Here is a 13,687-nt window from a genome sequence, read left to right as displayed (position 1 = left end):
TTGGAGAGAAAAGTAGGGGAAGTTTTGCGTGTTTCAAAGCCCAGCCGCGTCAAGCCTGCAGGTAGCTGCCGGTTTTGTTCCTATCGTCGCCAGCGGAGGCTGATTTAATTGGCCCACCGATCGGTGCCGCTCGTACAGACAAGTCTGAAAGTGCCTGGTTTCACCAGACGGGGCAGTGGAAAGGAAGTTAGGAGCACAGCTGCCAATGATTGCAGGAGGTTGTGTGAAGTTTACGGGAAGGCATTGCGACAGAGCAAAGGGTGGGAAGGCCAGGGACGGACCTCTATTTGGTTCTGCTGTGGGGTGATGTCCCATATCGTCGGCACGCGGCTGAGGCTGTCGGCGGGGAGGAATTCCTGAGCGTCGGCGATGTCCGAGAGGGAGTCGGCCGGGGAGGAGAAGAGGGAGTTGCTGGAGAGATCAGTGGGGAACGTAGAATCCTGGAGGGAGAGAGCGGGGGGGGGGGGAATTGTGAAATACAGCTGTGCCACCCTGGAACCCACCAGAACACTGAATCACAGACTACTTGAAGTGTTGAGAGGGGTTGCCAGAGCTCATCTAGCCCAACCCCAGCAATGCATGAACCGCAACTCAAGACTCCTCGACAGCCACCCAACCTCTGCTTAAAAACCACCCGAGAAGGACTGTTGGTTTGTTAATCGTGTTTTCAGAGATACTTTTACTGATCATCTTGCTAATTATTCCGTGATTCCCCACCCCCACCCCAAATGTTGTGAACCACCCTGAAATCTACAGATGGAGAGCAGTATATAAATTTAATAAATAACAGCAACAGCAACATCCAGCCGATAGAATTCAATGGGAGGCGCTGGGCGTGTCGGAGGCTCTATATTTGCAAGAGAAGGGGGTGTCATGAGAAAGATTGGGGCCTGCTGTTTTCACAAGTCAAAAGCTGCCCTCGGCTTGCAATTAGAAGAGGCACGGGTTTAAAACTAAAACTAAACCGCAACTAAGAAAGAAAAAAGCGTCACCAGTTAAACGCCGGGTATTCTGGTTGTTCCTCGTCGCGTGCCCGCTTCCTGGTGCTACACCTATGGGAGAGAGGGCCTGCTTGGCATGCAGAATGAGCCAGGTTCCATCCCCAGTGGCATCCGAACAATTCCCTGCCTGAAATCATGGAGAGCCACTGCAAACCGGCATAGGCTAGAGATGGACCAAATATTTGACTCTGTATAAGGGCCACCTCCTGTTTAAATCAGAACTTCAATTTTGATAGAGGCCTTTGTCATTTCCTTCTCCTCTTTTTTCTTTCTTTTTCTTCTTCTTTATTCTCTTCCTTTCCTCCTCTTTCTTTCTGTTTTCCTTTCTTAGATCAGTGTGGTTTTTACTGTATCTCACGTGGAAAACTTTCAATAAAAGTTTATTGTAAAAAAAAGAGAGGAACTTTCGTTTTGAATCTTGCACTGTCGTCTCTAAAGGGGAACACAGCAGCTCAGGTTCAATCCAGAGGTTTTTGTTTTAAAAGACTATCTATCTTTTAAATAAAAAAAATTAAGAAAACAGGGGGAAATAAACCTTTCCAGACAAGGCTGGAGAACTACTGCCAGTTCAGTCTGACTCAGTATAAGGTAGATTTCCTGTATTCACTTATGGGTTTGGGTTTGTGAACAACCTGTATACAGTTGTACCTTGGAAGTCAAACAGAATCCGTTCCAGAAGTACGTTCGACTTCCAAAACATTTAGAAACCAAAGCACGGCTTCTGATTGGCTGCAGGAAGCCGCGGAAGCCCAGTTGGACGTTTGAGTTCCAAAGAATGTTCGCAAACCGGAACACTCACTTCTGAGTTTTGATCGTTTGGGAGCCTAAACATTAGACTCGCAAGGCGTTTGGGATCCAAGGTATAAGGTTAGACTCTCTTCCTCAGGCTTTTCTCATTGCAAACCTTTACAGAAGCAGGGTTAGAAACTCAGACATATAAACCATGCGCCAAATTGCTCCTTAAACCAAGGTTACAGCTGCCATTTGGGGGCCAGGCGGCTCCAAAGGGATGACTCTTTGGTTCCTGAAATTCATTCTGATTGTGCAGATGAAATACCACTGATAAGATTCTACAAGATGTGTTGCTAAAATGAGGAAACAGTCAAGATCTAAGGAATGTACCTCCAGGAGGTGGAGATGTCAGACCACAGGTGCCAACTCCGCGCGGGCCCTGGGTGCCAGAGCACCCACAAAATTCCCCACGAAGCAGATGGGGACCCACAAATTCTGGTGCCAGGGCTATGCATGTTGCATGGCACCCACGGTCGCGGGGCCAAGCTGGCCCTCCTGCGACGGATTCCATCCTGGCGCCCAGGCATCTTCACTTGGTCGCCCTTTCATTCAAAGCCCTTTTATTAAAAGCAGTCCGTCTTCCCCTGCTAGCAGGAGGACATGCAAGGCGGCAGCCAATCTGGCTTCCCTAAGCAGGGAGTTCCAAAGTTGCCTAGGAGCAGCCACCAAGAAGACCCTTTCCCGCATCCCCACCAAGCGTGGGACTGAGAGAAGGGCCTCCTCCTTTCCAAAGACCTTGGGGCCTAGAAATGGGGGGGGACCCCAGATTTATTGTATGGAAATTCATTAGCTTATAAAATTTCCACCTCTCCCCAAGGAGCACAGGGAGGCAAACCGATACACAATTTTTTACAACAAAAAAATCAGAAGAACAAAAGCACAGGTTTTCAGCTGAAAGTGTTCTTCCTTGCAATGATCACCGAGCTGCCAGGAAATGCATGGGTTAAACAGGAAAGTTTTCAATGGACCTCCGAGAGTTAATAATGATGGAGGCAGGCACATCTCGCTAGAGAGGGCATGCCACCTTTGGGGAGCCACCACCAAAAAAGGCCCTGTTGTGCGTCAGCGCAAAAAGGGCTTGGTTCTCGGCTGCACGGGGGCAACCTGACTCTTAAGTTGATGGATATTGGACAACTCATACACACCTGTTTTCAGTGTTAGGAGCTAAATGACACCTTAAACCTAGGGTATGGGCACAACAATGGAATGTCTAGGGCTGGCACACGTTTTTTATAACAAGAATACAAAGCTGAAAATGAAGGAACTGCAGCTAAAATATTATGTTCGTTTTTCACACGGTCTAGTCCTACCCCTGCCCACCCCCCTAATATTCTCGAGAGGGTCTTTTCTCCAGTCTTCAGAGAGTAGCTGGAAGTGGGGAGGCAAAAAAAAAGGTTCTCCTTTCCTTCCAACTCTGCAGTTTTAATCTGAAATCTTAGGCGCGGTACTGCATCCAGAGCTCAGAACTGCTCATGCTAATGGAATTCCCTGTCGCAAAATGCGCCTAGAACAGGGGGCATTTCAAACACTGCCTGGTTTGCTCCTGGCTGCAGATGGAAGACCTTAGTAATTTAAGGGGAGAGGGGGGAATTCACGAGTCTGAAGTCTGGTGTGTGATTGTACAGACACACAGAGACACCATTTCATTTGCATGTCACCTTTCCAGAGTTTCAAACCATGCTCAAGGCAGCTTACAACATGAAAAAGCGCACAACGGCAACATGGCCAAATCAGCCATGAACAACAAAGGAAGCGCTGAAAAGCACGCAACCAAGCTGAACGATTTCCACATAAATCACAAGACCTGAAATGAAGATGCAAAAAGCCAGCAGCAGCAACCCTCACAAGACACAGACACACACACACACACACACACACACACACACACACACATATATATATATATATATATATACACACACACACAGAGAGAAAAGGAGGAGCTTTCCAGAATTACACATGCACACCCCTCTCTTTCAAAATATTAATCCAGAGACGATCTTTAAAAGAAAAACAACCCATCACCAAAACAGAGAACTTCTTTGACGGTGGATGCTTGTGAATGAACCTGCCAGACTTCAACCTGCAAAGCACAGGATCCACCACTGAAGCACAGCCACATCCTGCTTCTTTCTGGGACTTGGGAGGGACCCCCCGAGGGCCATCTAGTCCAACCCCCTGCAATGCAGGAAATCTCAACATGAGGTCCCCCGTCCAATCAGAAACCATCCCGGACCCTGCTGACCTTTCTAAAATGTGCCATCGCTTTTATTGCCGCAGGAATTCCTCGAGTTGCCGTATTCCCAAAAGTGATAAATAGATCAAAGTTAAGCTTTTGGGGGGTCTCTTTCACCCACCAAAAAAATGGGGGGGGGCGCTTTTTATTTTATTTTTTAATCACCCTACTTGACATACACCTGAGTTTTCCCATACATTTTGCCGATTCGGCAAAAATCTGCCCAGGAGCCATTTCCTGCCCGATTCCCGGACAAGGGCCTTCTCGGTGGTGATACCCACCCTGTGGAACACCCTCCCATCAGATGTAAAGGAAATAAACAACTACCTGACTTTTAAAAGATATCTAAAGGCAGCCTGGTTTAGGGAAGTTTTTAATGTTTGATGTTTTAGCGCTTTTTTATTCTTTTGGGGGCTGCCCAGAGTGGCTGGGGAGACCCAGCCAGATGGGCGGGGTATAAATTATTATTATTATTATTATTATTATTATTATTATTATTATTAAACCCAGATGTATGACAGCCCTAGGAATTCCATAGCTGTGACCACCCAGAGTGTTTTGGTAAAATAAAAAATAAAAAAAAAATTCATGGAAGACCTGCGTAAATCCTGGCCATCCCCTTTAAGATGCTATTACAAAAGGGGGGTGGTCACCACTGTTTTTATCCAACAGAACAGAAGGAAACAACAAAGAAAACAAAAGAAAAATCAAGTCCTGGAGCCAACTAGATCAGCAAATGCTAACCGATTCGCAGGAGTGATTAAATCAGCAAAGTGCTTAGCGGTGTTTTTTGTCGGAGCGAGCAAAGCCCTGACTGCAAACACACACACACACACACACACACACACACACACACACACGCTCCCCAGCAAGGTCAAGGTAAAGGACCCCGGGACGGTTCAAGTCCAGTCAAAGGCGACTATGGGGGTGCGCTGCTCATCTCGCTTTCAGGCCAAGGGAGCCGGCGTTTGTCTGCAGAAAGCTTTCCAGGTTGTGTGGGCAGCAGGACTAAACCGCTTCTGGCGCAACGGGACACTGTGACGGAAACCAGAGCGCATGGAAATGCCATTTACCTTCCCGCTGCAGCGGTACCTATTTATCAATTTGCAGCAGCGTGCTTTCGAACTGCTAGATTGGCAGGAGCTGGGACAGAGCAATGAGAGCGCACTCCGTCACGGGGATTCGAACCGCCAACCTTCCGGTCGGCAAGCCCAAGAGGCTCAGACCACAGCGTCACCTTGTAAGGTGGGACAGAACCCTTGCTGCCTTTATTGGAAACTTAAGAGGTTTCGGCAGGTTGACATGCTTGATAATGGCTTTCCCCACAAGACCGACAAGTGAATTTGCCTATCTGAACTCCCTTCGTAGAGAAGCAAAACTGGGTCCTTCCTTGTTGCCCCTTCCAGTTCTGTTCCAACAAGACTACTACTTTTTTCCTTCTTCAGGAAAGGGCTTTCAATAGTGGTGTTTTTATTATCTGCATTTTAATGTAGTTGGGTTTGTTTAAATTGCTTTAATTCTAGTTAAGAGCTTCATTTGCTTTTTTTAACCATTGCCTTCCGTCCGTTTTTAGCTTTGGGTATTTTGCCTGCGTCGTTTTAATCTCTGCAAGCTGCCTAGAGTCCTGAAAGGCAGGATAGAAATATAAATTGCTTGGCATGTTATCGCAACCCTCCTAGTTGTGTTGTGCTAGATATCGTTCTCTCTCACTCACTCACACACACACACACACAAAACCAAGCACATTGTACTGTCTGGGCAAGTCCCCTGGAACAGGTTAAAAAACAAGGGGACTTTGCCCAGGTACAAAGGAATCAGAAGGCATCATTTCATAAGATAAAAAACCACCCCAGGAATGTGGGAAATCAGAAGAGGAACAATAAAAAAACACTCATTCCCGAACACACCCATTTTACCGGGTATTCCTGTCCAACTGGCCTGGTTCTGGGATGTTGGAGCTACCCTGCTTACCCTCGAGTAGCCTCACTGAGTGCTTGAAGGAACGTTTCAGGAGCAGCCTAACAGGTGGGAGGTGGGAGATGAAACACAGGAAGCTGGCAAGCTATCCTGGGCATCCAGCCTTCGCCCAGAAACAGAGCAATATTCTAGCCCCGTGGGCCATAAAAGAACCACGAGTCGCTTTACACCGAGTCAGACCTGTCCTGGATCTGTCCTGCTCACCAGCGTTCTTCAAACTGAAGGGTCTCCAGAAGCGGGCAGACTACGAAGCCCATCATCCTCGACAAAGCTGGCTGTGGGTGATGGGACTTGTAGTCTTGCCCGCATCTGGGGACTCCCCCCCGCCCAAGGTTAAAGTAAGCTGGTCTACACAGACTGGCAGAGAGCTTTCTGTGATCTTACTCTGCTCTGCCTGCAGATGACAGACATTCTGCTACAGCCACTCTGGGCTCAGGTGGACCAAACTGCGGCGAGAATGATCTGCAGGGAGTTGGGCCGGGGTGGGGAGAAGGAATTATTATTATTTATTTAATTCCTATACCGCCCTATACCTGAAGGTCTCAGGGCGGTTCACATAAAATATAAAACACATAAAATCAAAACAAAACCAGAAACCAAATAAAATAAAATAAAACCCAAAGAGCCAGCATTTTTAGACAGGTTATAGGACGTAGATCAAGTCAGGCAAAGGCCAGGCGAACTTCCCTGGGGAGAGCATTCCACAGACAGAGAGCCACTGCAGAGAAGGCCCTGTTCTCGTGTTGCCACCCTCCGGACCTCTCGAGGAGGAGGCACATGAAGGAGGGCCTCAGAAGGTGATCTCGGGGTCTGGGTAGGTTCATATGGGAAGAGGCGGTCCTTGAGGTATTGGGGTCCTGAGCCATTTAAGTGCTCACAGCCAGTGTATGAAATCCCCCAGGATTCTCCAAGGACTCCATGGTTCTCCCCCCATCTCCGTTAATCCTTACGACCCTGCGGGGTAGGTGAAGAGGCCGTGACTGATTCCAAGGTCACCCCATGAGATTCCTGACGGAGTGGGGATTCAAACCCTGATCTCCCAGGTCCTCATCCAACACTCTAACCACTACACCCCACTGGCTCCCTAGAGTCATTCTGCTATGGGGGAGCTCTATGAATTAAGGAGGTAAATAATTATAGGGGGAAAGCAAAATGTCCCTTAGAGAAGAATCTGAAATAATTCATGTGAAGCTTGAAATCGGTTTTATTCTGGATTGTTTGATTTGATCTTTGAATGTGTTGCAAATGGCTCTGCGATTTCTTCTTTGAAATATAAAGCAGTATAGAGATGAAATGAATAACAATAATAATAAATTTCATGGTTTAAAAAAGGCATCTAGAATGGAAAACAAGAGAGGTCCCAACCAAAGGATGGCAACTTAAGATGATGGAATATGCGCAGCTTGCAGACTTAACATATAGGATAAGAGAACAAGAAGAAAATACATTTAGAGAAGATTAGAAAACGTTTATTGAATGTATGGGGGGGGAGAATTGTGTACACTTGAAAACATTGGCGGCATTAAGATAAATTCAGCAGTGTAAATTAAGTTTTGACGTATGCAATAATGGAATACTGAATGGTTTAGTTTATGCAAAATATGCAGGGATTTATGATATGCAAAATGAACCATGGAAAGGGAAGAAGGGAAGTCATCAATATTTTAAGGATGTTTAAATAAGTATTCTAAATTGCAAAACAGAAAATTTTATTAAAATGAGAAGGGGGGGCATCTAGACATTCCATGGTGGCAACTTTAACTTAGGTTTAAAATGCCTTTGAGTGATTAACATATATATCTGAGTTTCTAAAGCCTGGGAGTCCAGTTCCCAACATCCTTGACCACTGGGCCTGCTGGCTGCTGGGCGTCAAGAGCCCAAACAACACCTGCAACCTAACCCTGTGAAGAGGATTCAGGCGGCGGGGTCGGGCAGCAGAAGTTGTTAAAAAAACCTTTCCTGTGTGCTTTCCACGCAAGGCAAAAATGCCCTGATATTCTGCACCTTGAGCAAGAGAGACTGCGGGAAAAGCAGAAGGCTGGCGAAAGAGGAGAGGCTTTGCCGCAGTGGACAAAAGTTCAAGATGACCATTAGGATGGGGAAAAGATGCACGGGGCAGGGATCGAGCAGTTTTCAGCCCAACGAATTCTCCTGCCACATCTCCACCAAAAGCAAACCGAAGAACATAACCGAATAAGACCCTGCTGGATTGGGGCAGTGTGCCCCCCCCCCTGTCCAGCATCCTGTTCTCACAGTGACCAGCCAGATGCTCCTCGTAGGAAATCCGCAAGTGGTACATGCAAAAAGGATATAGGGGTCTTGGTGGACCACAAGCTTAACATGAGCCAACGGTGTGATGATGCAGCATCAGAAAAAAAGGTAATGCTATTCTAGGCTGCATCAACAGAAGTCTAGTGTCCAGATCAAGGGAAGTCACAGTCCCAATTTATTCTGCCTTGCTCAGACCACACTGGGTCCATTTCTGGGCACCACAATTTAAGAAGGATGTTGACAAGCTGGAAGGTGGGCAGAGGAGGGCGACCGAGACGATCAAGGGTCTGGAAACCAAGCCTGATGAGGAATATTTGAAGGCGCTGGGTATGTTTAGCCTGGAAAAGAGGAGACTGAGAGGAGACATGTCAGCCGTCTTCAAATATCTGAAGGGTTGTCACATGGAAGACGGAGCAATCTTGCTTTCTCCTGCTCTGGAGGGTTGGACTCAAACCCATGGCTTCAAATTACAAGGAAGGAGATTCCAGCTCAACATCCAGAAAAACTTTCTGGCAGTCAGAGCTGTTCGGCACTGGAACAGACTCCAAAGAGAGGTGGTGGCCTCTCCTTCCCTGGAGGTTTCTAAGCAGAGGTTGGATGGCCACCTGTCAGGGATGCTTTACCTGACACCCCTGCATTGCAGGGGGTTGGACTGGATGATCCACGGGGTCCCTTCCAACTCTACAATTCTATGATTCGAGCACAGGAGCAACTTTCAACTCTCACCTCCTGTGGTTTCTAGCAACTGGGGATCTGCCCCTAGGCAGAGAGCACAACTGTGAGGGTTAGTAGCTATTGACAGCCCCCCCCCCTCCATGAATTTGCCTAATCCTCTTTTAAAGCTTTTCAAGTTGGCATCTTTTGCAAGCAAGATCCATGGTTTAGATATCCCCTGCATGAATGTGGACTTTCATCCAGGAAATGCATTTGCGATCTGTCCAAGGAACGGGGTGGAATTACGGTACTTCGTGGAGATGAGAGGCAAGCTTATTAAGCGCATTTCCTCCCGGTCCCGGACACTAGTCGGTGTCGATCGAGCGCAAAAACTGCTCTGAGGGGTGTTGGGATGAAAATGTGCCCATGTCCACATTCAAAATTCAGCTTTCCATAACTGCGCTACGTTGTGGGGGGGGGGGGACCAGGAACTTCACACACAACCAGCATAGAGAAAGCCAAAATAGGGGAACGCTAAAAGCAGAAGCTGCCATTCTGGGATGTGGGGGGCTATGGCAGCCTCTAGGTCAAACAGAACACCTCGTTTGCTGCCTGAAGAGACTGGTGTAGTTTCAAAAACTGAATCACTGGCACCCCCCACTCAGAAGTGAGTCTAATTTGCATTTTAAGCCATAGTTTGTCCCAATTAGTTTTTTGTTCACTTCCAGTCAAGCTGTGTTGGGCACCTAACAGGATACGGAAAAAAAAGTTTGGTAATAACTAATAGAAACAGACTTCTTTGCTTGATTTCGTCGAGAGTTGCACCTCACTGGCGGGAATACTCTCAGCCTCACCGCAAACGTTCCTGCGTCCTCCTAAGGGACACAAAGCACTTCACCCTTGCAACTGCCCTCTGAGTCAGGCAAAGAGGAAGCAATGAGCCCAGGATTCGAACCCACCAGAAGAGCCTGCTGGATCAGGCCAATGGCCCAACCTGGACTCCTGACCATTGCCACTATCCTAGTCTAGCACTTTCAAAGTGTGACATCAATAGGACTTAGTTAGTTCACGAGTAACCTGAGCCCCATTAGTTACAAAAGGTCTCCTCTAAGCACGCCAGGGTCTGGATCCAAGCTATTAGCAGCCTCTCTCCAACTTGGGTCGCCAGATGCTGTCAGACTACAACTCCCATCACCCCTGACTGGTCCTTGTAGCTGTGTGGGATGGGAGTTGTAGTCCAACAACAGCCAGGGAACTGAGTTTGAGAAAGGCTGTGTTAGGTTTTAACAGGGCTCTCTACATTTCATATCCTGCTTGCAGGACTCTGGAACCCCCAAAACACGTACAACCAGCAAGGCTACCAAATCTCACAAGACTAATAATAATAATAATAATAATAATAATAATAATAATAATAATAGGCTGGGGGGGGGGAATCCTCACAAACGGCGCTTCCCAGAAACGGGAGGAATAGCAGGAAGCAAACTTAATTGAGAAATGAATTACAGTAAGGCGCCAGAAGGCAATGTTTGGAGACCAGTTTAAAACACACACTCACACACTCACACACACACACACCCCATCCAGATAAAAGACAGGTTGCAGACTCTTGGAAGATGACTGAACACCCAAATCAAGAGGTATTTCTTTTCCAGGTCCCCCTAACCTTGTATTAACCCTGCCCCTGTTTCCCGGCTGTACCCATTGTCAAGACCCCTGAAAGTTAAGGCTCTAAAGTCTTGCAAGTCGAGAGAAAGCAAGCGATATTGGGGGGGGGTGCATTGTAATTGTACGAACACCACAGTGGCAGTCAAGTAGGGCTGTTGGCGGCTGGATGTCGGAAGCCAGGGAAGGAGTGAAAAACATCGAGGCCGGCAGCTGCTCCCCTCTCCGCTCTGGGGGCTGAAAAACTTTTTCTCAAAGCGCGGGCTCTTTGGAGAGCCGGTTGTCAAAGCTGCGCAGACCCACCCCTGTGCACTTTTGCTTGCTACAGAAGCCCCCGCTTCCTGACCGTCTCTCCAGACCTCACCCTGACAAATGGTTTTCTCCATAAAATATCCCGTTCTTGCTTCCTTGAACACTGCCCGTGGCACAGAACAAACACACAGACACACACACACAGACACACACACAGAGAGAGAGAGAGAGAGAGAGACTTCCACCGATCTTTCCATAAAAAGTTTCGCAGACTTTGCAACCATCTGATCAATTGCCGCTGTTTGGCAGATTCTCTTCTGCCCCCCCCCCCACACAACAAGCAAAGCACCCTGGAGAGGGAGGGAAACCCCTGAAATTTAAGACAACACAACATTCAAAGTGCCCGCGACTCTGAAATGGCAAGAATGCAAAGCGTGGCTCCCACTGCAAACAGAAAAAGGTGTGTATGTTTGTAAAAAATGTCAACACAATTTATTTATTTGTTTTTTTTTAAAAAAAATGTTTTTCAAAAAGTTACCTTGAAGAGCGACGCAAACTTGAGCCAGAACTGCATCTGGGACATATTAAGCCAGCATGGAAGGCAGGGCGAGGCGAGTTGCTCCCTGGCAAAGAGGAGAAGCGGACTTTCTCGGCACCCAAGGGCGACGAGTCTTGCCTCATGACAGCCGGCTTGTCAGGAGAGGAGCATTGGAAGGTTGGGGTTTTTTGTTTTTAAATTGTCTTAAAGAATTGGCACGGAATTACAGAAAGGGAGGGTGCAAAAAAAAAAAGAAGAGGAGGAGGAAGAAGAGGCTTGTCTGATGAAGACAGCCTGGCAGAAAAAGCCGGTCTCTTCCCCCCACCCCACCCCACCCCACCCTCCCACCCCCACTGCGATCGGATTGGCTTAGTCAAGGAGAGGAGGGTGCTGTCTTCCTCTAAGTCCAGCCCGGCTGACTTTCAGGAAATGAAGGCTGCCTGGTAAGTCAGTGAAATTACTGGCAATGACAGCAGAATTACTGTATGTCGTGTAATTTAAACCACAGAGCCACTGTAAACAAAAGGATACAGAACGGGGTTTGGGGCCGGGCTGGGTTCGGGGGCCCAAAAGCGAGACTCGCTTCTCTCCCCAGCGCTCCATCCCCAAGCCCGCTCGGGCCCGTGTTAGTTTTAAAAGTTGTGTTTTCCCCTCCCTGCCGACAACCACCCCCCACCGCCTGGGAAAAGAGCAAACCAAATAATAAAGGCTAAATTTAGAAGGCGGGCCCCTGGGGTGTTGCCGCCAAAGGCTGGCTTGAAAAGGGAACTTTAGAAGCTTCCGTTCCAGCCCCAAACAGCTGCTATCAGGGTGGCATCGTCCTGTTGTTGTTATTATTAATAATAATAATATTAAACAACAGGAATAACAACTCTCGCCACGCTGTCCATGCCGACCTCTGGGAAGCAGAGCCTAACAGGAACTGATCCTTGTTGCGGTTCCCCCACCCCCCAAAAAAAGCCATAACAGAGCCTGCAAAAAGCACCTTTCCCAATATGCACCAGAAAATGAGGTCCTTAGAAAGAAAGAAAAAAAGTGTCACGCTACTGGTTCACGCGGCCTGTGGAAGTGGTATTTTGAACGGACGCAAGCCAGAATGAATCATGAACATGCAAGAAGCAATTTCTGGAAGGATAGTGGGTTGATTGTTTTTTTAAAAAAATACTGTACGCATGACGAACACCTACGCTTTTGTACTCTTGCAAGAGAATGGGATGTCACGAGAAGGATCGGGGCCTGCTGTTTGCACAGGTCAAAAGTTGCCCTCGGCTTGCAATTAGAAGAGGCACGGGTTTAAAAATAAAACAAAACAGCATTTAAGGGGAAAAAAGCATCACCAGTTAAACGCCGAATGTTCCTTGCCGCGTGCCAGCTTCCTGGTGCTACACCTATGGGGCAGAGGACATGCTTGGCATGCTGAAGGAGCCAGGTTCCGTCCCCGGCGGCATCTGCAGGTACCAGTGCTAGAAATCCCCCAGGTGCGCTTTTTTGAATTGTGACCACGTGGAGATCTCTGGGTGCCAGGTTGGCGACCAAAGAATTCCCTGCTGAAATCCTGGAGAGCCACTGCAAACCGGCTAGATGGAAAAAACGATTTGACTCTGCATAAGGGCCACCTCCTGTTTAAATCAGAACTTAATTTTGATAGAGGACTTTGTCACTTCCTTTTCCTCTTTTCCTCTTTTTTCTTTTCTTCTTTATTCTCTTCCTTTCCTCCACTTTCTTTTCTTTCTTCCTATTTTTCTTTCTTAGATCAGTGTGATTTTTATTGCATCTTACTCAGAAAAACTTTCCATAAAAGTTTATTGTAAAAACAGAACTTTCTTTACAAATCTTGCGCTGTCATTTCTAAAGGGGAACATGGCAGCTCAGGGTCAACGCAGGGGTTTTGTTTTAAAAGACTAACAATCTTTTAAATAAAAAATTAAGAAAACTGGGGGAAATAAACCTTTCCAGGCAAGACTGGAGTGCTGCTGCCAGTTCAATCTGACTCAGTATAAGGTCGCTTTCCTTATGGGTTTGTGAATAACCGTTATATTAGGTTAGACTCATTTCCTCAGGCTTTTCTCCTTGCAAACAGGAGTTGAGCCGGCAACTAAAACTTCAGCTGACTGAACCTTTACAGAAGCAGGGTTAGAAACTCAAGATATATAAACCATACGCCAAATTGCTCCTTAAACCAAGGTTACAGCTATCATTTGGGGGCCAGACGGCTCCAAAGGGATGACTTTTTGGTGCCTGAAATTCATTCCGATTGTCGATGAAATACAGTGGTACCTCGGTTTACAAACACAATTGGTT

At 47.2% G+C, this 13,687-nt stretch overlaps 1 protein-coding gene across 5 annotated transcripts in view; it reads right to left on the bottom strand.

Moving 5' to 3' along the window:
- SBNO2 (strawberry notch homolog 2) overlaps positions 1–13,687 on the bottom strand; it is a 109,677-nt gene that overhangs the window by 49,785 nt on the left and 46,205 nt on the right. For 4 of the 5 annotated variants that reach the window (XM_060275329.1, XM_060275328.1, XM_060275331.1 and 1 more), the window contains exon 5: positions 282–440. In XM_060275329.1, the coding sequence (XP_060131312.1) occupies positions 282–440 (159 nt within the window). Of the gene's footprint in view, positions 1–281; positions 441–11,386; positions 11,684–13,687 lie in introns of those variants that run through there. The other variant, XM_060275332.1, reaches the window with a different exon arrangement.

Source organism: Zootoca vivipara, chromosome 6, assembly GCF_963506605.1.
Source record: "Zootoca vivipara chromosome 6, rZooViv1.1, whole genome shotgun sequence".
NCBI classification, from domain to species: Eukaryota; Metazoa; Chordata; class Lepidosauria; order Squamata; family Lacertidae; genus Zootoca; species Zootoca vivipara.
The sequence above is the reverse complement of the archived record's forward strand: the minus strand, read 5'-3'. Positions and strand labels throughout refer to the sequence as shown.